The sequence below is a fragment of the Puma concolor genome, chromosome D3 (genome assembly GCF_028749965.1).
Source record: "Puma concolor isolate L17-30 chromosome D3, mPumCon1.1.hap2, whole genome shotgun sequence".
Lineage (NCBI taxonomy): Eukaryota > Metazoa > Chordata > Mammalia > Carnivora > Felidae > Puma > Puma concolor.
Genome location: NC_141678.1, coordinates 3153137 through 3180967, shown reverse-complemented (window position 1 = coordinate 3180967; position 27831 = coordinate 3153137). Strand labels below are relative to the sequence as shown.

General features: G+C 52.9%; 2 protein-coding genes and 1 long non-coding RNA gene across 10 annotated transcripts in view; 1 reads left to right on the top strand and 2 right to left on the bottom strand.

Moving 5' to 3' along the window:
- Positions 1 to 2058, bottom strand: part of SLC15A4 (solute carrier family 15 member 4) — an 85125-nt gene extending 83067 nt beyond the window's left edge. The window contains exon 1 of one of the 2 annotated variants that reach the window (XM_086681432.1): positions 1456 to 2058. In XM_086681432.1, coding sequence (XP_086537558.1) covers positions 1456 to 1980 — 525 coding nt within the window. In that variant the 5' untranslated portion in view covers positions 1981 to 2058. The remainder of the gene's footprint in view (positions 1 to 1455) is intronic. The other variant, XM_086681431.1, reaches the window with a different exon arrangement.
- Positions 2023 to 27831, top strand: part of GLT1D1 (glycosyltransferase 1 domain containing 1) — a 91984-nt gene continuing 66175 nt past the window's right edge. For 3 of the 7 annotated variants that reach the window (XM_086681439.1, XM_086681434.1, XM_086681433.1), the window contains exons 1-2: positions 11975 to 12120; positions 25050 to 25198. In XM_086681439.1, coding sequence (XP_086537565.1) covers positions 11975 to 12120; positions 25050 to 25198 — 295 coding nt within the window. Of the gene's footprint in view, positions 2461 to 2882; positions 3077 to 11974; positions 12121 to 12497; positions 12649 to 13429; positions 13672 to 25049; positions 25199 to 27831 lie in introns of those variants that run through there. The other 4 variants (XM_086681437.1, XM_086681435.1, XM_086681438.1 and 1 more) reach the window with 3 other exon arrangements.
- On the bottom strand, positions 11814 to 14359 carry LOC147575241 (uncharacterized). The gene is made up of 2 exons (XR_015242169.1): positions 13303 to 14359; positions 11814 to 12044 (listed from the first exon to the last, which is right to left on the bottom strand). It is a non-coding gene; the product is annotated as an uncharacterized LOC147575241 (long non-coding RNA).

The following is a 27831-nucleotide window of genomic DNA, read 5'->3' as shown; positions in this document are numbered from 1 at the left end:
CAGGCTCTCCCATCCTGGCTCAGTCATGTGCTGGCTGTGTGACTTTGGGCCAACGATTTTTAACCTCCCGGGCCTCAGTTTCCTCGTCTGTGAAACAAGCACGACAACAGGGGTGGTGTCACATAGACTCAGACGCTCCCTGGCATAAGGGCCTGGGGCAGAGCAAGCCCTCGGTAAAAATCACATGGTTATTCAGCACAAAAACCTACGTGCCGTCTTTCCTGTTACTCACACATGACCCGCCAGCAATTCCTGCCCACTCCACCTCGACTTATCCTGAATCCACTCTGCCCACCTGAGTCGACATCCCCGTCTCTAATCCGGCCAGCGTCATCTGTCTCTACCTGGTCCACGTGTGGGCACCACTTCCCTCACTAGTCTGCACTCCAGACGTCACAAACTTTTTCTGGGAAGGGGCAGAGCGCAAATATCTTAGGTTTTACGAGACCTCCAGTCTCTGTTACGACTCCACAATCTTGCGACTGCATCGTGAAAGCAGCCACACCACAGCTACTGTGTGACCAGCCAACAGGTAGGGCTGTTCCAATAAAGCTTTTTGTACGGAGACGGAGATGTTAAGTTTCACAGGATTTTCACTTGTCGCAAAACACTCTTTTCTTCCCCCCCCCCCCACCACTTAAAAACTTAAGAACCCTTCTTATTCTTAGCTTGTGGGCCCTCCCAAAAAAGGAAATAGACCAGCTTTGGCTGTCAGGTCACAGCTGCCAGGCACACCTGCTCTAGAGGCCCCCCCTTTCAGAAACACACATCCGATCATGTTATTTCCTCACTCAGACCCCACAATGGCTTCCTACTGTGTTCTATTTCTTTTAGTTTTATTTATTTAAGTAATCTCTGCTCCCAACATGGGGCTTGAACTCACAACCCCAAGATCAAGAGTCTCACACTCCTCCAACTGAGCCAGCAAAGCACCCCTCAAAGTCTTTTAAAAACTTCCCAGGACCTGGCCCCTTCTTACCACCTCTCTCCTCACTTCTGTTTTGGGTTTTGTTTTTTTTCATGTGTGTGGCATACAACCTTACCTAATTCTGAGTGTGCACATAGGTGCTGACTTAATACATCTAAGTGTTGCAGCATGACTGTCACTTTAACAGCTAGGGCAACAAGGGCATCCCCTCTCTTGCTGGCCCCAGGCCCTTTGCACCTGTTGTTGGCTTGTCCCCTAAAGCTCTTCTGACAGCTGCTACCTTTGATCGCCTTCAAGACTCCACTCCCAGAAAGGAAGTGACTTCCACCTACAGCCACCTGGCCATCACTCCCAAGAGGCCCCTTCCCAGAAGGGAAGGCCGCTCCATGTGCGGGCCCCCTGGCCATCCCCTAGGAGTGCTCACCCCTCCCCAGGGCGCATTGCGGCCAGTCCCTCGGGCCCAGGCTGCCCGCAGCCCAGCCCCGGCGCACATCTGGGCGCACCTGGCGCGCCCGCGCGGCGCTCACCTGGTCGGCGCCAAAGGGCGTGACGTTGGCCTTGACGGCGCCCACGCCCAGGCCGACGAGCGCCAGCGCGGTCAGCGCGGCGGGCGCGCAGTAGCGGGCGGGAGCGTCCGGGCAGGGAGGCGCCGAGCAGTTGCGGACGCGCGTGGGGCGCGGGGCCCCGCAGAAGGCGGGGCGCGTGGCGGGCGCCGCCAGCAGCGGGAAGGCCAGCATGCCCAGCAGGTAGAGCGCCAGGCTGAGCAGGATGGCGCGCGCGCGGCCGAGCTGCGCGTCGGCCAGCCAGCCGCCGAACGGCGACACCAGGTAGGCGAGGCCCATGAAGAGCAGCAGCGCCTGGCTGGCCTGCGCGCCCTCCCAGCCGAACGGCTCGCCGTTCAGGAACAGCACCAGGTTGGCCGTGACGCCGTAGAAGGCGGCGCGCTCCAGCAGCTCCGTCAGCAGCACGGCCGCGCACGCCGCGCGCCGGCCCTCGAACGCCTCCCGTCGCGCGCCCAGCAGCGGCGCCCGCTCCCCGCCCGAGCCCTCCATGCGCTCGCCGCCCCGCGTCCCGGCAAACGCGCAGCAGCCGCCGTGCAGCCGCCGCCGCCGCCCTTCTCGCGAGACCCACCCAGCCGCGCCTCGGCCCGCCCCCCCGGAGCCCCCATTGGTCGCTGCCGCTACCTGGCTTCTCGCGAGACCCGCCCCTCGGCGCCCCCATTGGCCGCCGCTGGCGACTTCCGGTTCCGCCCGGAAGCCCGGCCGGGCAGTGGGTCAGCTTCTGCCGGGAGTGGAGCCCCGGGCCCAGGGCGTTGCCATCTACGGGGTTTTAAAAGCGGAATTGTTCCTGTCACTCCGAGGTCTCCGACCTCCGCCTACGAAAGCGTAGACACACCCCCATATGGCGGCTCCGGGTTCTGCCGGTCTTCCAGGCTGATTTGCAAAGCTGGCGCCTGCCTGCGGGCTCTTTCCTGCCCCGGCACGGGCTTCCCGTGCAGGTGCAGCGCTGACGATTGGGGCCGCCTCTGCACGGTAGGTCGGTGAGCGGCACCCCTAGCCTCTGCTGTCCTTCGGGGGCCGGTTCCACCCCCGTCCCCCAGAGTGGCAAGCACCCTGTGTGCAGACGGTCCCCAGATGGCCCCCAGGAAACATCTCCCCATGAAGAGCCGCTACCCCAGGACAAGTCAGGCGCCGAGTTTGCTTCCTTGTCTGTTGGCTGGCATCCCGTTTTCCCTCAACACTCAGCTCAAGCGTCCATCCTTGCAAGCATTTCTCCACCATCCCATCTGAAGTGCATCCCACCCCATCCCATTGCCTTGTTTTAGTTTCTGCATAGCACCTGTCATGTTTTTTTTCCTGTATTTCTTTGTCCTCCCTGGCTTGTACTGGTCCCCACAAGTATAAGTTCCATGGTGGCAGGATCTCATGTGTCCTATTCTTCACCACGCCCACAGCACCTGCAATAGTGACCACTGGCATATGGTGGAGGGGAAGAGCGTCCTCCAGAAACGGCCCCGGCATGGCTTGAGATATTGGGACCCACAGGTGGATGATGGCCGTTCGTGTGAGACCGTTGCCTCTTCCTTCCTCCCTCTTTGAGGCCAGCCAAGAGAAGGATGGAGCCGTTACCTGGGGAGTGGGCTTTCCGGTAGGTCATCTCGCTGAGAAATACCTCACACAGTGCTGGTGCTGGCACAGCAGGCAGGAGATAAATATTTACTACCCTTTAAAGAGAGAATCATTGAAAGACAGTATAGGACCTTCCCATCCAATCCATTAATGCTGATTGTCCTCAATCATTGTCACATTCCTGGTCCTCCCAGAATAGGTCGCATCCCTTTTCATACGTCTTTAGAGTACTCGCTGCGTGTTGTTTTCACAATACTCTTTTAATTTACGATTACATATTTTGCAAAACGATTTAATGTCAGTCTTCAAACCAGGGAGGGCTGTGATTTTGTTTGTCCGTTACTGTATTTCTAGAATCTACCACAACCCCCACCACGATAACTATGTATGGAATTGGGTGATTGAATGGATGTTTGAAGTTTAAATGGTGCCCAAATAATATTTTATATTCATTGTTTTCTTGGTGTTTTTTGTTTGCTTTTTTGAGACCCCTGTGATTTCCACAGCATGTTAGTTTCCAAATTTAACTAAAAGGCAAACCACTTAAGATTCCTCTCCAGGATCACACACGTAGTAGACAGTAGAGCTCAGTCTTATTTATTTTTTTTTAAGTTTATTCATTTGTTTTGAGACAGAGCACGGGAGGGGCAAGAGAGAGGGAGGGAGAGAATCCCAAGCACTAAGAGTGTGGAGCCAGACACGGGGCTTGAGCCCACAAACCATGAGATCATGACCTGAGCTGAAATCAAGAGTCGGGCTCCCAACCAGCTGAGCCCTCCAGACGCCCCGGTGGAGCTCAGTCTTACATACGAGGCTTTTACCTAATTCCTAGTACAGTGCAGTGCTTCTTCCGTCCTCTGGCTGGTACGTGAGACAGAACCTTCAAGTATTTGTTCAAGAGACTGATACAATCGCCACTCTCGGGCAAAGTGCAGGGTAAACATGGGATAAAAATTAAGCCATTTGACGCGGTTCATGAGATGAGTTCTCGTGAAACTCCGCCCGATGCAGATGTGCCATTTTGGATGACAGCAGACTAACCCAACTGGATGATCTCCACTGAGAAGTGTAAAGCTAAGTGAACAAAGTGGGGGCAGGAGTTGGAGTTCAGGATGTACACTGAGGAAGTGTGGCACTTCCTGGTCCTGGGGAGGTCTGGTCTGCACTGCAGTCTCTGACATCTTGAGGTTGCAAAACAGTCCAACTGGAAGAAGCGTTCCGGTTTGTTTGCAGTGATTCTTCACGCGCAGCCCCGGCCCCGTGACTTGCTTCGGTGAAGAGAACGGCGGAGCGTCCCTGGGCCGGGTCTGGGCCTAAACCTTAGGAAGTTCTGGCAGCTTCTCCGATCACAGCCGCCACACTTCAAGCGCCCAACGGCCTCGTGTGTTTGATGCTTCCGTGGTGAGCAGAATGGTGTGGATTACCCCACCACTGCAGAAAGTTCTGTCGGTCAGTGCCGCCCTATACGGATGTGCAGCGGGCACGACCGGTTACTGCCTGTCCAACACGCCCACCCGCCTGTCCTGCAAACAGAATCCTGATTCCGCTCGGCTGTCTGTTCTCCGTTTGTCCTCCCCCAGCCCGCTCCCCACCAGCTAACCGTGTCGCTCAGGAGAGGCTAACTTCATCTTTGTTTCTGGATCCGACTAGTCAAAACCAATGCTAGTCTGTCATGCCTCTTCTGAAACCCAGACTCTACCCCGTCGAGACGCGACGTTCCCCCAGGGCCCAGCAGAGGACAAATGACGTAAATTGGCCCGGTCAGGCTGAAAGAAAGAAAGGACTCTTGTACCAGGCCTGCGAGAGAGACACTCTTCCAAGGGGGATATGGATTAGGAAGCCTGAGGCCCTCATTGCTGCTGGCAGCTGTCTCACACTCCCGAGACGAACCAGCTGGGGATGTGGACAGCACGGTAGAGAATCAGGGACAAGTTAGGTAGTGAAAGATCACAAATCGTACACGGTTTAGGCCACGTGCTGGGTGTTCTGTTACTTGGAGCCAAGGCCCACCCGTCATGATTCTGTTAAAAAGTAAGAACATAAAAGGAGAGGGGCAGCCTGAGTGGCTCAGTCGGTTAAGCGTCCGACTTCGGCTCAGGTTGTGATCTCATGGTCCGTGAGTTCGAGCCCTGCGTCGGGTTCTGTGCTGACAGCTCAGAGCCTGGAGCCTGTTTCAGATTCTGTGTCTCCCTCTCTCTGACCCTCCCCCGTTCATGGTCTGTCTCTGTCTCAAAAATAAATAAACGTTAAAAAAAAATTTTAAAAAGAACATAAAAGGAGAGGGCAGTCTGATTGTTGTCTCACATTGGGCCAGTTTGTGCTTTGAGCTCCTGCCTGGCCCCTGCAGCCCATGCGTTCGTTCGGAGCCCCTGTGCTAAGCCCCAGTGATCGTAACACTAAATAATTGATACAAGCTGACGGCTCACCACTGTGTGGAGTAGACTCGTAATACGTGCCTGTTCCTGGAAGTGACTGTGTGAGTCTCTCCTTTGAACCGAAAGTAAATGAGTAAACGACCTGAGTCGCACAGCTGGTGTCTGGGGGATAAGTATGGCGTCCGTCATTTTACACAGTACAGCTTTGTCACAGCCTCTTCGCCTCAAGGGCCCTGTGGGAAAGCAAGCCGTAACTGCAAGGGTGCTGGGGGTGCGGACTGGGGTGCACCACTGGCTGTCAGACACGGGACCCTTCCCTGCTCCAGCACTGCCCTGTCCCCTGGGAGGAGGTGCGATCTGATGGAGTGAATTCAGAAGCCATCAGACACTGAGCACATTTCAGGGGCGGTCGAACCTCTCTGACCTTTTCATAATATTTCTGCGGCTCATTTCATCTCTGCGTGGCTCGCCCCTTGCTTCCAGACAGTCGTACCTGTTTACTCACAGTTTCAGCTTCCTCAAAACGCCGGTTCACAGCTAGCCATCACGGATGTTCTGTGCCATCCGTCGTCACCAGTCAACCGTAGTCCGCAAGGTGCGACGGCTCGGTGTCAGCGCTTGCGGCCCATGCTTCTGCTTTTCTGCTCCCCGGTTCCATCCTGGGGACCACGACCGGCCCTGCTGGTCTCTGTGCACCAGACCGTGGTGGGAGGCGTTAGCAACGTTACAGTCAGGCCATCCTGTCCATCTTTGGACTCTCCTCGGGGACAGACTTGTCATAAGATCTGTTTATTTCAGGGAGTCCCTGTTGTAACGGTTCGGTCTGGCCGCAGAGAATCTAGGCAGAAGCAGAAAAGATAAGCAGTAGAGGCACAGTCAACCCCCGGAGTAGAGTCAGGCCTTCCATTCTTTGGCCCACAACAAAGCCAAACTCACCTGCCTGCGCTGCATGAATTAATTCAGCTCTCGGAATGACGTGTGTTTTCTTTTTACCAGGGAGGTGAGAGTGCATGGCCAGGAAGTCAGGTTTGTTGGCTTTGCCTTTTTTTAACCAGTCGTTTTACCTGACCCTTGTGCGTAACGAGCTCTGCTTCTTGGGGTTATGTCCTCATGTGCTTTAAAAAACCCCGGGCCATCTGCAACAGCCAGGCATTCACCAGCAGAGAGGGAAGGTAGGAGAGAGGGGGAAAGTGAAAGATCAGGAACTTCCCCTTCGTCCCTTTTGAAGACGTGCCAGGTGTGGGACCACACCTAACCGCCCTGTCATAACCACCACTCTGTAACTCCTCACGAGTGTCTTAATCCCCATTGCAGTCATAAAAGAGGTAATCGGTACCTCCAAGTGTATTTATTTGGTTTTTAGATTAGGCCTCACAGAAAAGGTCAGTGAAGAGGAACACGCGGGAAAGACCATCAAAACACATGCATAAAATAATTCAGCAAATGGTAATAAAGGCATTTCCAACCCATGGAGAAAAGCACGGAGTACTCAATGAATTCTGTCGGAATAACCAACTATTACATGTGGGAAAAACAGTTTTCACACTCCGAACCAGCATCAATTCCAGATGGTTAAAATATTGTCATGGAGAAATAAAAGAAAAAGCATTAGTTAAAAATGTTGGCAAACGGAAGCTCTTAGGGCAGAGAATGTTTTCCTAAGCCCAACAGTAAAGCCACAGGCCATAACAGAAGACTGTTAAGTATCTGACTACATAAAGACTTCAAACTTCCTTGCGCAAAAGAGGGTAATTGCTGTTGACAGCAAACAAACTTAAAAAGTACTTGAAATACGTATGACAAACTTAGTGTCTTCATTTTACCAGTTCTTGGGAGTCTTATGGGATGTATTGGGTAAACATCCAGTAAATAAAACGCGCAAAGTGAGTGTCTGGGCATTCTGGAGGACGGGCTGCCCCGTGGCCCTGCTTAGCATCTATTCTGAGGACAGCACCTTCTTTCTTGGGTTAACCTGTGCCCCCTGTGGTGCAGGCAGGACTGGCCTCCCCTGGGCGCGGTGTGGTCATGTGACCTAAGCTACGTGATTGGCTCAAAGATGGGATAGTGACCCAAGTTGCTCTAATCAGGGCTAAGCCGTGAAAGACATTTCTGGGTGTAGGTTCTGCCCATCGCTTAAAGTAGGTTTTTTCCTGGACAATCAATTGTGAGCCCATAATTTCTCTTTCTGATTAAGCAAGTGTGACTTTTGTCCCTTGCAATGGAAAAGTTCCAGCTAATAATACAAGCAATAGGCACACATGCATGCACACAATTTACACCCACGTGCACACACATTACATGCACACACATATTACACATGCATGCATGCACCTTACACACGCACATATACGTTACACAGGCTTACACAAGCATTGCACATGCACACATTACACACGCATACACATTACACACATGCACACACATTTTTTTAAAAAATGCCCTTCAAAGGGGAAAAAAAAGTTAACACTAATAATTTAAAAACACAGAAAGACGGGACACGTCACTTGAACTGAAAGGCAGTTTGGGGGAAGTGAAGTGTGTGTGCCCATAAATGGCCAATGGGGAGATACGTTTGGTGCAATGTTTCTAGAGGGCAGTGGGTGTTCATTTCAAAACCACATTCGCCGACACTCCGTGCGTAGTGCCATTTCCAGGAATTTAGAATGCACAGAGACTTAGCTATAAAACGTTCGTCGCAATGTTGCCCAGATTAGCAGGATTGGGAGCAGCAAAGATGTACAGGAGGAAGGCATTGATTGTAGCGCATGGGGACACTGGGATGCTGTCCTTCCTCAAAGGATACAGGGTTCTGAGGTGGAAACCATTTAGGACACACTGTATTTGTTTTCTCTCGTTACTAAACAAATCACCACAACTGTAGCGACGTCAGCACCACCAGCCCACGCTTGTGCAAGTCAGGAGCCTGGGCGTGGCTGACTGGTTCTCAGCTCAGGGTCTCGCACAGCAGAAGTGAGGTCTCATCTGGAGCTCTTTCTGGTTCCCGTGGCCGTGGCAGGATCTAGCGCGTTGAGGCGGGCGGTAAAGGTGCCAGTTTCCTGCCAGCTGTCAGGTGGGCGCGTGGGGGTGGCCTCCGCCCCAAGGGCCTGCCTCTGCTCCGTGCTCGTGGCCGCCGTGGGCCCCAAGGGCAGCAGCAGAGAATCTCCCCGACCTCGCGTCCCTCTCCCACCAGAGCCTTGTTGACATCAGGAAATGCCCAGCACCTTTAAAGGGACAGTTACTGGATGAGACTCGCCCCGCATAATCCCCCCATTTTAAGGGCGACTGATTGGGAACTTAACCTACAAATTCTCCTCACCCCACCACCTGGTTGGGCGTTTGATTGAGTAACTGGAAGGTGACACGCATCAGGAGGCTGGAAATCTTGGGGCCATGTTAGCACTGTGCCTACCGCGATTATTAAGTAAAAGTGAAAAAGAGCGAATAACAGAACAACAACAAAAACCCAACCCGTGTAAAGCATTTTTACTTTTTATAACGCAATGACAAGCACAAACCAAAGCAATGACAGTCAACAAAATACCGTGTCCGTATAGCCGAGTCAAAGGGACCGCGGCATCCGTTCTGTCTGCTACTCTGGGAGACATCCTACCTTCTCGAGTCTCCGTTCCTTCATCTGTAAAGGGCTGAGAACAGTAGTGCCTACCGTCCAGGGTGGGGGGAGGCCTGGTGGGGGAGTAAACTGCCCAGTGCCTGCGACCCTGGCAGCCGCAGGGGGGTGGGGGGTGCGACTGTTTTCGTGATTAGATTCACAGACTCTGGAGAAACCTGAGACCCGAGTGCTCATAGTGTTTACCTCAGGGCGGTGGGATTCAGTGTGATTTTTAAATTGTTTTGTGTATCTGTATGTGCTAAACATATGTGGGCGTTTAATACAAATAAATGAAAAAATTTAAAGAATAAATACGGCTCTCAGCATACAACAGGTTGTTACTAGCAGCAGGTGAAATATCTTCCCTTTCATCAGCCTCTGCGTGCACAGAATTGGACCTTTGTCTCTTGTGTTATGAGACCCATGGGGCCATAGAGCAGCAACGGTGCGTTCACGCGGACCATCTCGCGTGGCAACGATGAGAATCTTGGGGATGAGCTTCCTTGTGCTGAAGAGTTAAGAACCCACCACGCCCCACCTTCAGAACAGCAGTGGGAAGAAAGGGCTGCTTGCTTTTTGCTGAAAGCTCGAAGGGAAGATCGTCTGGTTCTGGTTGACTCCCCATTCCTCCCCCCCCCCCCGCCCCCGTTCGCCAAGCAACACTAGAAGAAACCAGTTACTTTAGACCTGTGGCTTTCTTTTGCATTTGATCATGTCAAGTGCTGTCCGGAAAGCCAGAAAAAGGAAACCTAACCAGGGCACTTAAACCACAGTTGTATACGTGCCTTCTGTTTTTAGGAAGATCCCCGCCCCCCACCCCGCACGCCACATTTGTAGTTCTCACTACTGTGGTGGGGGGACAAAGACGGTGCAGAGACTGGAACCTGATAGAAACAGAGAAGGAGCGTACCTCGTTTGTTAATGTCATGAAGCAAAAAGAGAGAGAGAGAGAGAGAAAGATGTCAAGGGTTGATTTTTATCATGAGCCATTCCTAAAGTCAGTATCTCGCCCTGAAAATGCGATCACTTTTACACGGGGCAAATAACATAGTTTCATTTTTCCTGGTGCCGTGAACTGGAGAAATAGTCTAAGCAAACACTATGATGAAAGAAAAAATAGATTTTGCTTTACATATATTTTAAGACCCTTGTGTTAGAAGCATCTGGAGAAGCATAAGAGATGCTTACGACCTTTTCTGTTCTAGTCGTGCCCCCCCCCCCACTAATTATTTCTATGTCATCCCGTGACGTCACATTTGTCTTTGAACCCTTTTCACTGCCTACTTGGGAGAATCACAAAAGACTTCACCAAAATGAACTAATTAGCTATGATACTGTTTACGGTCCTTCTTTTGTCTCCTAAACAGGCACACGGAAGCAATGAATGAACAAAGAAATGGGCCCCCAAAGATCTGTCAGAATCTCCTACCCTACAGAACAGGTTTATGCCAGAAAAATCCAACGACAGTGAATTTCAGCCCAGCAAATCCTATAGCAGCACTGACTTCCATTAGAAAATCAGGAGGGACGCCCGGGTGGCTCAGTCGGTGAAGCGTCCGACTTTGGTTCGGATCACGATCTCACGGTTCGTGGGTTCGAGCCCCGCGTCGGGCTCTGTGCTGACAGCTCAGAACCTGGAGCCCGCTTCGGATTCTGTGTCTCCCTCTCTCTCTGCCCCTTCCCTGCTCACGCCCTGTCTCTCTCTGTCTCAAAAATAAATAAACATTAAAAAATTTTTTTAAATCAGGAATGCATCATCGTGGGAACAAAATTTCACAGCAGTGCAAATTCCATGATTTCACTTAATTCAACAAACATCTACCCGGTGCCTACCCTACTGATGACATCTTCCCAAGCAAGGGGGAGGTTGGAGCCGTGACTAAGCTCAGACTCAGGGGTAGGAGGATTGGGAAGGGTCCCAGCACGGCGGTCAGGGCGTTCACACAAGCCATCATCTTTGATATGGGCCTGTTAGCGGGTGGAGTGCCTTGCCCTGGAAAAGATCTGTCCACATACAAGCCCCTGGAACCTGTTATTGCTAAGTGACTGCCATTTGATTCAGGGTGATGATGTGCCCAGCAGTCACACTACATTTCCCAGCTGCCCTGGATAGAAGATGTGGCCAGGTACACAGTAAGATAAAGGCCTCAGGGCTGGGTGACACTCCAGGAGGAGCTCTTAAAAGTAAAAGTGTCATTTTGCTGTGCCCTTTTGCCCCTGCTCCCTGCTGCCTGGAACGTGAATGTGATGGGTGGGGCTTCAGCACTCAAGCTTCACCTTGTGGCCCTGCTGGGAACAGAGGCCAAACACTGGGATGCTGGAGTTAGAAAGAAACCTGAGTCCCTAGTGACTGTGGAGCCAAGAAATAAGCTTCAGATTCTTCTTAAAACAGGAATTGAAATGGAGATCATGAAGGAATTGAAGTGAGTCATCAGCCACCGTGGTGAGCTGAAGAGCCCAGGCCCCGGGCCCTGTGTGTTAAATTAAACAAAGGCCACTAGACCCACGGGGCTCTGATGCCTTGGTGCTGATGTGAATAAGCCCGGAGGGAGCCTGTAAAGGCCTCAAGGTTAAGGTTACCGAATCGAAATGTAAGAACAACCAATCGGAGACAGCCAACTAGGCTTCAGGCTGTAGCCAATTAACCATCTGGCTTTGCGTCAGCATTTTCTGTGTACAGGTCTCTCCCGGAGCTCCTGTCCCGCCCCAAACTCTTCCAGTTTAGTACTTCTCCACTGGAATCAACTTGTGCTCAAATGAACTTAGAAAAGTTCAATATAGCCCAGTTTATCTTTAACACATCTAAAGGGGTCGGTTGCCTCTTAGATCTGGTCAGTTGTGGAAATGATGGCTTCCTATCTGATTTCTCAAGCATCATCATAGATCCCTGGTGCTGATACCCATCGGGCAGACGCTGGCTTCCCGGGTGCGGATGGCAGTCCTTCCGTGGCCGCCTCTGTCTCCTGAGGGAGGGAATCGACAGTCACCCCTGCTGCTGGCCCCTGTGGAAAGAGACCCAGCGCCTCATACATCCCATGGGAGCAACCCGCAACTACCCCTGGTCCCAGGGGGCTGGAGGTGGGGGGCGTGACCAACCCTGGTCCCTGTGGGAGGGGACCCCAGATCCCCTCTGCTGCTGGTCCCCAAGGGAGCACACCTACAGCCTGGTCCCCTTGGGAGCAGACCCACAGCCACACCTGGTCCCTGTAAGAGCGGACCCACGGTTTCCCCTGGACCCCTGAGAGTCCAGCCGTGGTCTCTTCTGGTTCCCCTGGGAGGGGCCCCGAGGAACCCGGGGTGCCGGTCCCGCGGGAGCGGTGTCGCGCTCCCGCCCCCCCCCCCACCCCCACCCCGCGCGCGCCTGGGACCCCAGCGCCGAACCGGCGAGCGCGGGCGAGGCCTCGGGAGCGGCGGGCGGGACCGACCGAGCGAGCGCCACCGCCCGCCGCCGGGGTCCGGGTCCGCGTCCCCGGCCCCGCCCCCGCCCTGGGCCTGGTCGGTGGCGGCGGGCGGTCGATGGCCGGGCGGCGGCGGCGGCATGCGGCTCCTGTTCCTGGCCGTGCTGCGGCGGCACACGGGCAACGCCGTCACGGCCGAGCGCGTCCGGTAGGTGCCGGCGCGAGGCGCTCCTGGGCCCCCGGCCCCCCCAGACCGCGCGCACAAACCGACGGGCTCGGCGCGCGTGGGGCCTGTGCGCGCGCGGGGCCTGGACCGCGGCTCCCGGCTCCCGGGCCCGCCGCACGCGCCGCCCCCACGGGCCGCTGGGGGAGGGGGGTCCGGGTGGGGGGGGGGGTCCCCACGCGGGTCCCGGCGTGCCTGGCTTCCGCGTCCCCGGAGCGCCCAGGTCTGGGGGCTGCGCGGCGCCTACATTGCGGTGGGCAGAAGACAGCGAGGAAGCGCAGGGCCGCACGCGGTGACACGCGCGCGCAGCGTTATCTGATGGGGCAGGGACCGCTCTGTGCACGGCAGCCGTTTGGGCAGGATGCTCCGGGAGGCCTCGCGGCCGGAGTGGCGTTGGCGCGGAATCCTGGGTGCAGGAGGGTCCGCCGAAGCCCGGGCTTCGGGAGGGTTTCCAGCCCAGGGCGCGGCACACGTGCGGGCCTGCCCTCCTCGTTGGGTGGGCGCCGGGGGGAGGGGGGGGAGGGGGGGAGCGGGGGCGTCATTGCTCGGGGCCCTGCCGCCCGCGGGGGCCTCCCGGCGCCCCACCCCCACCCCACCCCCGCGCTGTCTGGGCGCATCTTCCTCTTCCAGGGTGCTTACCTGCTCCACACTCACTTCTGCAATTATCTTGTCCTTTGTTTCCCTGGGGACTTGTTCTCTCCTCCTCACTGGCCTGTGAGCCTCCCCGGGGGGGTGGGGGGGGGGGCGGGAGCAGATTGCTGCCTGGGCTTAATGGAAGCTTCTTCTTTTTTTGAACCGGCTTGCTTCATGAAATTTCTTAATTTACTTCCCCTCTGCGGGTCAGCTTCCCCATCATTAAAATGAGCCATCGGGGCAAAGCCCGCCCTTTAACGTCCCTTTCCACTGAAACATGTTACAGGTCTTCTAAAGATGGAGAGCAGCAGGATCCTCTCTCATGACGGGTAGAGGGTACATCAGTTTTCTGAGCTTGGCGATTAGGATTTCGCGGTGAGGATGGGCGTCATTCGGGTTTATCTGCCGTTGGATGGCAGTGACCCTGCTTCACTCATGGGCACCCACAGTGAGGAGGGCAGGGTGGCCTCTGCTCTCGTGGAGCACGTGCCAGCAGGGGAGAGACTCTACGGGAGTGAAGAGAAGTAAAGGAGGCAGCTCCAGATGGTGATTAGTGGCGTGGGCTTAGGGGAGGCTCTCTGAGATGGTGACATTTAAGCGGAGACCTCTGTGACCGAGCGAGGCAGTCCCTGAGATCTGGGAGGACAGCTGGGGAGGCAGGTAATAGCACGAGCACGGGTCCCGAGGCCAGCTTGACATGCCTGAGAGACAGAAAGAAGGCCAGGCTCTCTGGAAGGCACGAGTCAGGGGGCGAGTGCCGGGAAAGGGTGTCAGAGAGAGAGGCCAGGTCCCACAGGGAGCCAGAGAAAGCATGTCTTTCTTTAACGTTTGGCTCTGGATGTGAACTGTCCGTGTGAACCTCAGGATTCCAAAGGCCCCCAGGCGCTCCCAGCCAGGGGGCCGTTAGCAGAAGGAGGCAGGCATGTCCAGTGAGACCGCTGGCCTTTAGCTGGGGCGCGGGGCCCCTCAGTGACTCTGCTCTCTTCCCAGCTGTGCTTCATGAAGCATGACAACAATTGTTCTTTGTGCTTTGGTCTGTTCAGGGCCAGCTTTGTCTGCCCTTCGCCCTGGAGGGATTGCAGAAAAAGAAAAATCAGAGGTTGTCATAGGCGTCCTGTGTCGCGTAAAAACGGAGGTTCCTTGAGGAGAATGCCAGGTGTCCTGGAAGGGGAGGGGACGGAGGTCCCTATGATGACAGAGGTTCTTGTGGAGCCAGAGCCAAAGACCCCTCTGACCCTCAAGTGACCCTGGACAGTGGGGGAGGGAGACCCCCAAATGCGTAAGATTGGGGTTCCCTTCAGTCTAGCAGAGGAGGGTGTCTGAGTTAGATAAGATTGGAGCTTTACAGAGAAAAACGGGGCCCCTTCTGGTGCATCTGTTTGTAGTTGTAAGTTAACCCCCTGTCCGTAAGTAGGGACGCTGAATTGTCATGAGTACATCCATAGGCAGGTAGAGGTGAGGTGTCCCGAGAGCAGGGAGGTGGGTGATCCATCCCAGGCTAGGGGAAACACACAGACCGGTGGAAAACACAAACTCTGGGGCAGGGCTTCCTGCCTTCACTTGCGGGCTCCCTAGCACGTGCGACGTAGGTCTGGTCACCTGAGCTTTGCTGCTCAGAGTTCTTATCCACAAAGAGGGGCTACTGATATGACCTGCCTCATGGGTTCCTTAGGAGGTTTAAATGCGAGTTCGTACATTTTCAGCATTTACAACAGGGCCTGGTGCTCAGTATGCATTTAATAAATGTGAACGATTCATGATACCATGGGCCCTAACTGGCCAGGTGGGGAAGGCTGGACGTACGGGGAAGACGGTGTCCTGGGCAAAGGGGCAGCAGGCAGGACCATGGGGGAGAGCGCATCCCTTTCAGATCCAAGTTGTGCGGCCTTAGCAATGCCCGATATGCTAGATGAGTGATTCTCAGTGGGATCAGGGACCAGAAGGATGTGCAGAGGAGGAAGGAGCATTGGGCATTGTCTGGCGACATTTTTGGTTGTTACACTGGGTGTGAGAGACCACTGGCATCCAGTGGGTAGAGGCCAGGGTGCTGCTGAACAGCCTACGATGCCCGGGGTGGTCCCCACAGTGGAGAATGATCCAGCCCCAAATGTCAGTAGTGCTGAGAGAAAACCCACTCTGGCTGAGGTGGGCAGATAAGGCTGGAGAGGTAGGCGGGGCCCCGTCACACCGGACCTACGGTTTTGGGCCACCAACAGAATTAAGCCACCAAAAGCTATCTGACTTCTGTGTTGTAGAAGGTCCTTTGGACTGCATTCTGGAGGGTGGATGAGGATGCGCACAGGAGGTTAAGTGTGGGTTTGCCACATTTCAGGAGTAAAATAAACAGGGCTTGGCTGTGGAATGTGGAGCGTGTCAACGACAAAGCTAGAATAATTGAGTGAGAGGTCTGGTGCCCTTTATCCAGGGGAAAACGAGGCACGGAGCAGGGCCGCCCCGTCTCACAAGCAGCGGAGAACTTCCCGAGGGATCGGGGACAAGAGCGGGTTTCATGGAGCCTTGGAACAGCAGGGCGGAGACAGGCCTGGCTGGCTGGGAGGTCAGGGCTCCTGGGTCCCGTGAGCCAGCTGAACCCAGTCGGAGGGGCCCGACTGGTGTGTGCTAGGTTTCCTCAAAAGTAATGCATTTCCTGGCTACTGAGGTTCAGGTTTGGGATGTGGGCCAGGCCAACGGGAGGTCTCCATTTTATGGGTCCCGACAGATGAAGAGTTTTCGAAGGTGCAAGCTTGGAAGACGCTGTTTGGGGGGAATAGTTTGTCTGGGGATCAGTCACTAGACAGGGACACTCTTACTGTCTGTGTGGCCCTTCAGGTACCCCTCCGTGTGCTGTGCATGTGAGCTCACCTTGTGTTCTTTAAAGAAAAAAATTTTTAACATTTATTTATTTATTGAGAGAGCACGAGCAGGGGAGGGGCAGAGAGAGAGGGAGACACAGAACCCGAAGCAGGCTCCAGGCTCCGTGCTGTCAGCACAGAGCCTGACGCAGGGCTCGAACCCACGAACCGTGAGATCGTGACCTGAGCCGAAGTCGGACGCTTCACCGACTGAGCCACCCAGGCACCCCAAAAAATTTCATTTATTTTTAGAGACAGAACAAGTGGGAAAGAGGGGGGCGGGAGAGAGAGAGAATGAGAGAGAGAGTCTCAAGCAGGCTTCATGCTCAGTGCAGAGCCCATTGGGGCTCGATCCCACGATGCTGGGATCATGAACTGAGCTGAAAACAAGAGTCAGATGCTTAACCAGCACAGCCACCGAGGTGCCCCAGTTCATTCTGTGTTCTAACTCCGGGGCCGGCTGTTAATTAGCATTTTAAATACCCTAATCTGGAGTTGTTTCCTAAGCACTGCAAATGTTAGATTTGTTCATTAGCGTAAAGCATCTCAGAAATAATTACCAGTGTCAAGGGTCTGTGGTTTACTGGAGGGGTTCTGGGGGCCCCTGTGTGAACACGTAGTCAGGGAGTCAGCCCCTGGCCCCACTGTGGCACAGATTCAACCGCAAGGTTGGCTGGTCTGGCTGTCCGAGCGGTGGGCAGAGGGGACCTGTGGTTTCCCCACCCACCTCTAATCCCCTGAAGCTGTAAACATCTCCCAGAAGAACCTGACAACAATCTTGACAAGCCTCTAAATCAGGCGGATGGGTTCAGATCAGCCCTTAACAAAAAAGGTCGCAATTAGGAGGTGCTCTGGTAAGTTAAAAACAGGGTCAGAAACCTAGGGAACAAAGTTCATTTCACTGGTGGTGGAGAAATAAATTGCGTGAGTAATGGATGTAAGATATATATGTGTGTGTATATATATATATATATATATATTTTCCACACAGTTGTTTTCGTGAAATCATGGGGGATCCATAGTCTCAAAAGTGGGAGGCTGGTCCTCAGAACCCTTGAAATAATCTTCTCGCTCAAGGGCGGACAAAGTTATGGCCCAGGGCCAAGCGAGGCAGGGCCTGTCCTATGAGTACAATCTGGAGGACGTGGCAGCTCCCAGGGGTGGTGCTGGCCGCTGCTTGCCAACGGCGGTGGCTGTCCAAGCAGCTGGACCGCGACCAGCTGCCCACAAGCCCCAAGGTGTGTACTCTCTGGTCATTTCCAGGAAAGGACTTCTGACCCCTGCTGTGAACCAAGCTCTTGTCGGGGCACTGGGGGCCGTGCCTGGAGCTTTGACTGCAGGGCTCCCAAGGCACAGGGAAGGGCAAGGCTGAGGCTGTTCCAGCCCGAGAAGGGCGTTCTGAGGCTCAGCGACGCCCACGGACGATCGTGCTGGCGTCCCCATGAGCACGAGTGTCACCCACGGGGCGCTGGACTTTGCATGGAGGCTGTCGCCGGCTTGTCCTCTTTCTCCTTCCTGAACAGGGTGTGCAAGACTGGGCACCGCTGTAGATAACAGAGGCAAACAGAAGCCTGTATGGAGATGTGCTGGCAGGAAGGGAGTGTCCCCAGGGCGGCGTGGACCCAATCCGGGCTGCTCCGCTGTGGCAGTCCTGGGTTCCACGGCGGCCGCCCAGCGTTTGGGAGGAAGGAAAAGTGAGAACAGAGCGCTCACAGGACCACAGGCCGCTGCGGAGGCCACCAGGGGGGGGGGGGACGAGGGAGAGCGGGGGCCTGAGAGCGATGGGAAGGGCTGGGAGAGGACAGGGGTGGTTCCGCAGACCTGTGTGTATGGCAGAGTGGGGCCAGGCACTGTGGGGGGTACACACTGCGAGCACATCCTGTGTGCCGTCCCGCCAGGGGCTGCGAGACCACAGAAACACCCCTGGCCCAGGGCGGGACACACACGTCCCAGCCAGGCCGCGAGAGGCAGACACCCAGCCTGGGACCCAGGCAGCCCTGGCTTCCGGGGCGGAAAGCGCAGGGGAGCCAAGGGAGAGGCACGCTCCAGTGAGGATGGCGGGGAACTGCGCCCTGCGCTGCGAAGGGTCCCTGAAATGACGAGCAAGGGGGCTGGGAGCTGGCGCCCGGGGCCACGGCCCTCCCACCCCATCTCACCCTGCAGCCCTGGCCAAGCCTAAGCGGGTGGCTGGAGCCTTGCTGGATACACAGAGTGTGGTACAAAAGGCCAGGGGAGAGGAGAGGCCAAGGTATTGACAAGAAAATCACTGAAATGATGGGAAAAGGAATCTTTGCCCGGAGTGGGAGGCGGGGCGGCTTGGAGGTGAGGGGCTGTGAGGTCAGAGGTCTTTGTGGTTTTCGTGATTGAGGAGCCTGGGGGAAAGATAAGATTGTGGTCAGAGACTGGATGGCTTCACACAGGGCTTGGTGTGGCAAGCAGGTGAACGTGAACGGTAAAGGCTCTATGCTCCTTGTCCGTAGCGGCATCAGAGATTTTCAGCTTTAAGTAACTGAAAGCCAGCGCAAACTGCCTGGACAAGGCAGGGGACTGAGCGGCTCATCCTGTCAAGGGTCTGGAGGTGGGGCAGGCTTCAGGCTGGGTTTTGCAGCTCAGACGGTAAGGACAGGAGTCCACTCTTGCCTTGGTCCACTTCCCATTCCTGCTGGAATTTCCTTGCTGGTCCTCCACTTCCAGCCCAGCAAGAAGGAGAGTCTGAGTCTCCACAAGTCCCCCCCCCCCCCCCAGGTCCCAGGGCTACATGTCCAGGGCAGGGGCTTGGGCAGCTGGATGTTCCGATGGGCACAAGCCAGCAGGAACACGCCTGGGCCTGGGGTGGGGTGCCCCCTCCTCGGGTGGGTGACACGGACATTCGGGGTTGTAGGAGGGGGAACATGGGATGCCTCTGCTGTGGAGGCCACCAGTATGGGTGTGAAAGCTTCACTGATTTTTATCAAGGAAAGTGGAAAGCAGACCCCCAGGAACTTCTGAACACATTGGAGGAGCAAGAAATACCTTTGGGAACATTAAAAATCAGAAAATTCGGGGGCACCTGGGTGGCCCAGTCGGTTAAGCGGCCAACTTCCGCTCAGGTCATGATCTCGCGGTTCGTGAGTTCGAGCCCCACGTCAGGCTCCGTGCTGACAGCTCGGAGCCTGGAGCCTGCTTGGGATGCTGTGTCTCCCTCTCTCACTCTGCCCCTCCCCTGCTCACACTCTGTCTCTCTTTCTCTCTAAAAAAATACAAAATCAGAAAGTTTTCCATAGATACTGAAACACCTTTTTTCTCCTGGTAAATCGGCAGAACAGGCAGCAATGGGACACCTGCCTACCTGGTCCCTGAAACCGTGCGAATGAGTGCGTCATTTTACATATTCCAGTGGCCACATTAAACAAAGCAAAAAGAAATGCATAAAATTAATTGTAATGTATTCTTTTGAACTCAGCATGTGAAAAGATCATGTCAACATTTCATCACCGCAGAAATTTTTAATGAGCTGTGTACGTATTTTACACTCAGCTCATCTCTATTCAGGTGCTTAACACACCTCTTCAGGCACTTAGCACATCACTTTGGGCATTTAGCACATGTCTATTCAGGCACTTAACACATCTCTGATGGGGTTTTGGAGCCTTTGGGGGGGGGGGGTGGTTCAGAGCCAAAGGCCAAGAAAGAACTCTTGACATCTTGGTGCGAAAATATGATTTTATTAAAGCTCAGGGACAGGTCCCGTGGGCAGAAAGAGCTGCCTTTGTAAGTGTGACAGTTTATATACTGTGGAGTCGGGGGGAGGTGAAGTCAAGAGGAAGTTTCTTAAAGGGATTTCCATCTGCTGAAGACCCACAGATCACTGGAGGCCTGGCTGTTGTCAAGCTAAGGCTATTTTCCCTCTAGCAAAGCATTAGCCTGAAGACAGTAGGGAGTTCCCAGACATGAGGCTATTGATAAGATGGCCCTTTTCTTGTAATTTACTAAGATATTTGTAAACTGATGGAGACTCTGGTCCTGTGATCTCTGTCAGTTTAACCATTTGTTTTCTGTCCTTTCCTGTGTTCTTGGGCAGCCAGCAGTGCCTGAGGAATGTCACATACATCCCACTTGTGTGGGCGGGGGAGGGGAAGGTGTTGTTAGCTCCTGCTTGGCCCTCAACTTGCCTTAGGCTCCCTCATCATCCCTATTCAGGCACTTAGTGCATCTGTTTGGGCACTTAGCACATCTCTATTCAGACACTTAGCATATCTCCGTTCAGGCACTTAGCACATCTCTGTTCGGACACTTAGCACAACTCTGTTCAGGCACTTAGCATATCTCCATTCAGGCACTTAGCACATCTCTGTTCAGACACTTGGCACATCTCTATTGAGGCACTTAGCATATCTCTATTGAGGCACTTAGCACATCTCTGTTCGGACACTTAGCACATCTCTATTCAGGCACTTAGCATATCTCCATTCAGGCACTTAGCACATCTCTATTCAGGCTAGCTCATCACATCTCGTGGTTTTCCACCCCATTTATTTATTTACTTACTTACTCACCTCACGAGTCCAATCTCAGCAGGCCCTTCCTGACCTGGTCATTTTGCCTGTTTTCTCATGGGACTTTGCACCCTTTTAAAAACGACTGGCTCCACAACAGTAACCTCTTGACTACCAGATTCCAATTAGAATCCCAGTCAAAAAGGAGATAACTCTACAGCTTACAAAACACACTGACAGCATATTGTTCCAAGTAATACCCTGTCCTGCAAATGTATTATCAGCTCACGTAATCCACCGAAGGTTCCCTGGGGCAGTGTCTCCTCTGGTTTGCCATCCCAAACTAGGGCCTGAGCCCTTGTGCAAGGCCTTCACACATCTCCACGAGCGCCCTCATCCCAAGACCAGCACGATGTCTTTGACATATCACAAGTTCTTGAAATGCTGTGCAGAGAGCACCGTTCTGCCCCAAGCCAGCCAACTTTCCCCCGCAAGAAACAGCACATCCCCGTGTCTACCCGAGCTGCCAATGAGGTGGCCGGCCGGCCAGGTGGTGCTGTGTCCTGTGAGAAGCACTGGGCCTGGCCAGGTGCCCGCACTCCTTATTTGCATAAGTTCAACACACAAATGATCAAGCTTCTCTACCCACTGAGTTAAAGAGGATGGCTTTCAGGCAGGTCGAAGCAGGTAGGATCCCATCGAATCTGGAGGCAGGTGTGTGTGCATAGTTCCGTCTCTTCCTAGAACTGCCGAGTAAATGCTTAAAACCTCTTAATTTGTTGGCGATGCTTTCTTTCTCCAAAAAGCCTTCAGTCAAGTTCAGGTTCAAGTTTAGTTGAACCAAATGATCACTTACAGAAGGAATCGGGACAGAGCAATTTAAAGGCATCAAAAGCCAACCAGAAACAAGGGCAAACTCTTAGTCATAGAGAATTAGGGAGATTATATATATACGTAGGAATATTTATAAGATCATGAAGTTGGCGTTAAAATGCCATTTAAAAATATGTTTAATAGACCAAGAACAACCCATTATCTGTACCTAACCACCTCCATTCCATATGTCCTATCCTATCAATTCCACATAAGCCAGAAATGGCTCAGCAGTGGATCCTCCAAGTGGAATTCAAACTGTTTCTTTTCCACTCATCAACACATTTGGTTTTGGTTTCTTCTTTCTTAGAGCTTTAAGGAAATGGAATGACAGTTACTCGCCCATGCTCAGAAGCACGCTGCATTCCTCTTTTCGTGTAGTACCGAGTTTTAGGCTGATGTGAGCTGATTCTGCTCGTAGGTCGCCCTCAGCCCTGCCGGAGGAGTCGGGGTGGGGTGAGGGGAGGAGGGGCGGTGCTGCTGGCCAACAACGATTGATGCGCGTTAAGGGCGGAAACGATGAGATCAAGGCACTCACTGCACCTCAACGGCTTAAGCAAACTTACATGTCAGGATCTCAGTTCGTCTTTATTTGCTCGGTGACAGCTGCAACATTGTGCATTTAATCACAGCACAAGAAGAGAACACAGAGAGAGCCATTATCATTCCCAGAGTAGTGCAGGTGGATGCTTCTCGCCCTACTCCCCAGAGTGGGCGGGATCAAGAAGCGTGAACCCGCTGTTTGTGCAGAATTCCTTAGTTTGCATGTGGCTCCCACATTGCAAACAGCTTGGCCATTTGATGACCACTTTGCTTAAAGATTCTACTTCCCTCGTTCTTTTATCCTTTTCCTTGTTCTTTTCCTTACACTATTGCTCGTAAACGCAAGCCAACTAATTCACCCGGTGTTTAGCTGAAGAAATAACAAGCCATTTTATTGTTGCAGTAAAAACAAACAGAAAAAAGGCTTTGTTGGACTTGAACTTTGTACTACAGTGACTTCTGGATGATTTAAGATGCTCGAGTGTAATTTTAAGTGTGTTTGATCGTCACCTACGGGCTGGCTTTGTAATCAAAGCTGACATGCAACGTGACTCCCTTATCTGCGCCTCAGAAGGATCATGAGAGAGAGAGAGAGAGAAAGAGAGGCTCAGCGTGATGGAGAGACAGATGTGTAATGCGATCAGGGGCTGTCGGATGTCACTGAGAAGAGCTGGCATCAGGAAATGGCCTGTCGTGGCCATGGGGACGCAGAATGCACGCCACGTCGGGTGCCTTGCAGGTGGAAGGCAGGTCTGGAGCTCAGGTGGGTGGGTGGGTGGGGGGTGCGGCTGGCATGCACTGGCAGGGCATACAGCCTGTTGAGGGCGCTGTGTATTAGGCCAAGGCATTTGGACTTCATCCCGGAGACCCATTCAGCCGTTATTTCATTCAGGTGGCGAGACAGATGCGGGCCCCCTTCTCACAGCTGAGCTGGTGACCCTGAGCCCTTTGAGGGTTTCAGTCAAGGGAGACCTGGGTCGGTTCATTCTAAGTATTCATGCACATGTGCCTGCAACAATGGTAAAACAGTATCTACCCGTGGTAAAAGTATCCAGTGTCTCCTCTGGAGACACAATCCTCCGGATTTGTCACTCACCCTACAGATATTCTGGGCACACACACTACATATATACAAAGTATTCTTCCCCTGGCTCTTTTCATTAACCACGGATCCCGTATCCCATGTATCTGGGCAGTTGATTCCAAAGTAGAGCTGACTCTGGAACAACATGGGGTTTGCACTGCACCGGTCCACTTACGTCCAGAGTTGGTTTTTTTTTTTTTTTTTTTTTTTTTTCCAAATACAGTACAGGACTGTAACTGTATTTCCTCTTCTTTATGATTTTCTGAATTACATCTTCTTTTCCCTAGTTTATTGTAAGAATACGGTATATCCTACGCGTAACATACAAATTCTGGGTTAATCGATGTGTGTGTGTGTTGTTAGTAAGACTTCCAGCCAGCAACAGGCTGTCAGGGAAGTTTTGGAGGAGTCAACGTTATACATGGATTTTCAACTGTGTGGAGTGGGAGTGACACCCCAAAGTCCCATGTTGCTCAAGGGTTCCACTGTGCTTTGCAGAGGTCTACTGCACGAGGGCAGGGGAGCTTTAATGGCAGGAGAGCTTGTCTTGTACGTGCCGTCATGTAACCGGTCCCCTCTGCCGCACACTGAGGTCACTTCCAGGCTTTTCGGTAGGTGAAACACAGCCGAGGAGCCTCTTCATGGATGCATGTGTTTGCACTCACATCCAAGTGTGTTTTTGGAATAAATTCCTGGAAGTGGAGGTGTTTGGTCACCGAGTGTGTGCATTTTAAATGTGCTAGCTGTTGCTTCGTTGCCCACCAAAGAGGCTGTACCAGTTCACCTGCTCAGAAATGATGCAGAGGGGTGTTTATTTCACAAAGCCTTAGGCAGACTTTTGATCTTTACAGATATTCTTTGTTAAAAAGACGACTAAAGTTGGCCACCATTTCCTGTATCTAAGAACCCCAGTTGAATTTCTGTTTCTATGCACTGCGATTTAGGTCCATGCCTATTTTGGTATCGAGTTGTCACCTGTTTTTTTCTTCTTATTGATCTATGAGAGCTCTTTATTTATGAAGCAGATTCGCTTCTTTCCTTTTATAAGTGTTATAAGTAGTTTTTTTTCCAGTTTTCTGTTTGTCTTTTGATTTTGCTCATGCTGTTGTCATTCACAAAGTTTTTTTGAAATCAGATTTATATTCTAGATTTATGTTACAAGGAACTGAACTAGGATGAGAAGAAAGACACGTGTGAAAGATATTTTTGAGGTAGAATGGAAAGGCCATGAAATGTCTTTTGAAGTCTCTATTAAGAACTGAATTTTAGGGGCTCCTGGGTGGTTCAGTCAGTTGGGCATCTGACTCTTGGTTTGGCTCAGGTCATGATCTCACAGTTCATGAGTCTGAGCCTCACGTCAGACTCTGTGCTGGCAGTGCAGAGCCTGCTTGGGATTGTCTCTCTCTCTCTCTCTCTCTCTGCCCCCCTCCTGCTTGTGCTCGCTCTCTCTCTCTCTCTCTGTCTCAAAATAAATAAATAAATAAACTTTAAAAAAATAGCTGAATTTTAGATGCCTAAAAGCTAACTTTGGGTATCATCCATAATTAAGGGACAGGAGAAAAAAGCGGAATCAAGGACATAAAACACAGAGCTTTCTGGGACAGCAAATGCCACTGAAAAATGCGCGTCTTTTGTCTCAGGGCTGCAGAGACTTCCTGAATTAGCCCTTCAACCCGCTGGCCTTGGTCCTGACCACAGTCCCAGGGACCGGACCCTGGTGGGTGAATGGTTGTCGTCAGTGGCTATGAGCCTTGTCCTGTATTTTGGGAGGATTGCCCCTTACAGGACAATTTAGAAAATACGTTTTCTTAACTTTTTGACTTAAATAAACTTTGGATTCAAGATCTCAGTCGTAGCAGCCGCCTGGGGTATATTTATCTTTTACCTCCTTTTTTTTTCTCCCTCTGTTTGTATTTGTCGATAAAGGGACCACCTGGAGGCTGCAGGCCACGTGTGTATTCTGAAAGATGCCTCCGACTTGGAAAGCTCGTCCGAAATCGCCAAGCTCATTGAGGCCGAGAGCCTGGAGGCAGCACTGGCCCTTCATCTGTACAGAGGAGGCAGACTTCTGCAAGGTAACGGTCTTTCTCGTCAAAGTTGACACACCAAAAGCCATGAGAACCAGACGCACGCACAACCCCAGACTAAACAGCTGAAACGGTTTATCCTGTTTATCCGGTTCGAAACTGGGAGGGACACAATCGTCTTTCTGCTCTGGCCTTCTTTGTGAGTAAGCTTCTAAAATGACATAACCGTGCCAGTTGGGGACCGATGGGTGTTGAAGGTCTTCTGCTGCACTGAAAGTGTAACTTTCAGGAGTTAAACATACACGTCTTTTGCAAACACAGAATGGGCACGCATGAAAAACTGCATCCAACACTAAGATCCTAAAGCCCGCTTAAATACCATTCCATTTGAGGAACTGGGTGTTAAATAGGTGATGTAACGCAGAACATTAGAATTAGTTTGCTATTCATGTCCAGTGAGTGGGCAGCGAACAAAGCTTTGGGGCTATCTTTTCTACTGGTGCGTTAGGCAGGGCTCCCCAGAGAGACAAGACCCAGGGGACGTGGAGAGACGCATTTAAGACGAGATTTATCATGGCGAGTGGCTTGTGTGAGTGCGGAGGCCCCGAGGTCTCATGGTCTGCCGTCGGCAGGCTGGAAACACCAGAACAACCAGTGCTGCATTTCAGTCTGAGTCTGGAGGTCTGAGAATCAGAGGGGCGGCTGGCATAAGTGGCTGGTTGAGCCTGAAAGCCCGAGAACCAGGCACTGGGATGTCCGGGCACAGGGGAAGGAAGAGGGCCGTCTCAGCTCAACAGAGAGAGTGAATTTGCTCTTCCTCCGCCTTCTTGTTCTATCTGGGCTTCCGGCAGATTGGGTAGGACCCGCTTGCATCAGACTGGAATGCTGATTGATCCCACCCAGGAAATTCCCTCACAGACACACCCAGAAATAAAGCTTACCGGCTGTCTGGGCACCGACAGGGCACAAACCTTCACCGCTGCACAGAAATGATGTACTTCTCTCTCTGTGGCCTAAAGCCGCGTAGTATTTAGTGTAGCTTTATAGAGTACGAGCTCTTTTTTTTTAATTTTTTTTTTCCAACGTTTATTTATTTTTGGGACAGAGAGAGACAGAGCATGAACGGGGGAGGGGCAGAGAGAGAGAGGGAGACACAGAATCGGAAACAGGCTCCAGGCTCCGAGCCATCAGCCCAGAGCCCGATGCGGGGCTCGAACTCACGGACCGCGAGATCGTGACCTGGCTGAAGTTCGGATGCTTAACCGACTGCGCCACCCAGGCGCCCCCAGAGTACGAGCTCTTAATTGGTAAATAGTGAAGGTGAACAACAGTACCCTCTCTGAGAAATTAACCCATCATTGCACGCGGGACCTTCAGACACTGCTTCCCAGGGTCATTGAAAGCACGTGCACACAGTCCCTCTTTTGGGTGTAGCTACAGTTTGGGATATTTCTTGTTAACACTCACGAGGCCAGCCTGACGTCAGTGAGAGCACAGAGACCGCCAAGTGAAGGCAGAACAGATCGTTTCGTCGTAGCCGCACAACGCGCGCCTTTTTCCAAACGTGAATTAACTGACATGGCACCGGTGACACATTTCGGGAGCTTGTGTGTCACCTGAGGGCCCCAATTATCCACGGGAGTGCAGCTTTAGTTGGAAAAACGCGCCAAGCTTCTGAAAGTTTCGGAAGCGTCATGGCCAGCGGTGATGCCCTGCTTCCGAACACAGCGTGCAAAGTCACTTCCTGTTCCCAGGCTCTCCCCCCTACCCCCCGTGCCCACCGCAGGGAGCTGGGTCCTGTCTGGATGCTCATGTCCTATCTGGGCGCATTCTACCGTGTACTCTTTGTAGGGGCTCCTGGTGGCTCAGTTAAGTGTCCAACTCTTGATTTCGGCTCAGGTCCTGATCTCACGGTTCCCAAGATCAGGCCCCCCATCGGGCTCTGCCCTGATGGTGCAGAGCCTGCTTGGGATTCTCTCCCCCTCTCTCCCTCTCTCTCTCTCATAATAAATAAATAAACATTAAAAAAAAAACCCAGTATACTCTATAAAATTGAAGCTGCGACATGCACGTGTTAAAACCTGCCTTCAGTGTAGCGCGAACGTCACAGAATGATACAGCACAAAAAGCAGACCTTTCTCCCAATTCTTATTCCACCTGTCGAATTTCTTATCCCCCGAGGCAACTACTTATCATTTCCTTGTGTCCTTTCCGGGAACTGTGTTACAAGTCCTGTACCAGTTCTCTGTTAGTACCTAACAAACTACCCCCAAAGGCGAGCAGCATGCAGCGATGCACGTATTATCTGAATCGCTTCTGTGGGCCTGGAATCCAGAATCAGCTGCGCCGGGGGATTCCGTCTCAGGGGCTCTGGCAAGGCTGCAGTCGAGACTCCTTACCACATGCCAAGGCCGGGGCCGCGTCATCTGGAGGCCTGACCAGTCCCGCGTGAGCCATTTCATTTGCAAGGTGGCGCCGTCGCACGGCTGTTGACAAAAGCCCTCAGTCCCTCGCCACGCGGGCCTCTGCCGAGGTTTCTGGGGTGTCCTCAAGACGGTCAGCTTCTCCAAGAGAGGGCACATGGGAAGCTGGTTTGTCTGTTATGAGCCAGTCTTCGAAGCCATACGGCGTGAGGTCTATAGCCTCTGCTGGTTACACGGGTACACGGGTCAGCCGTCTTC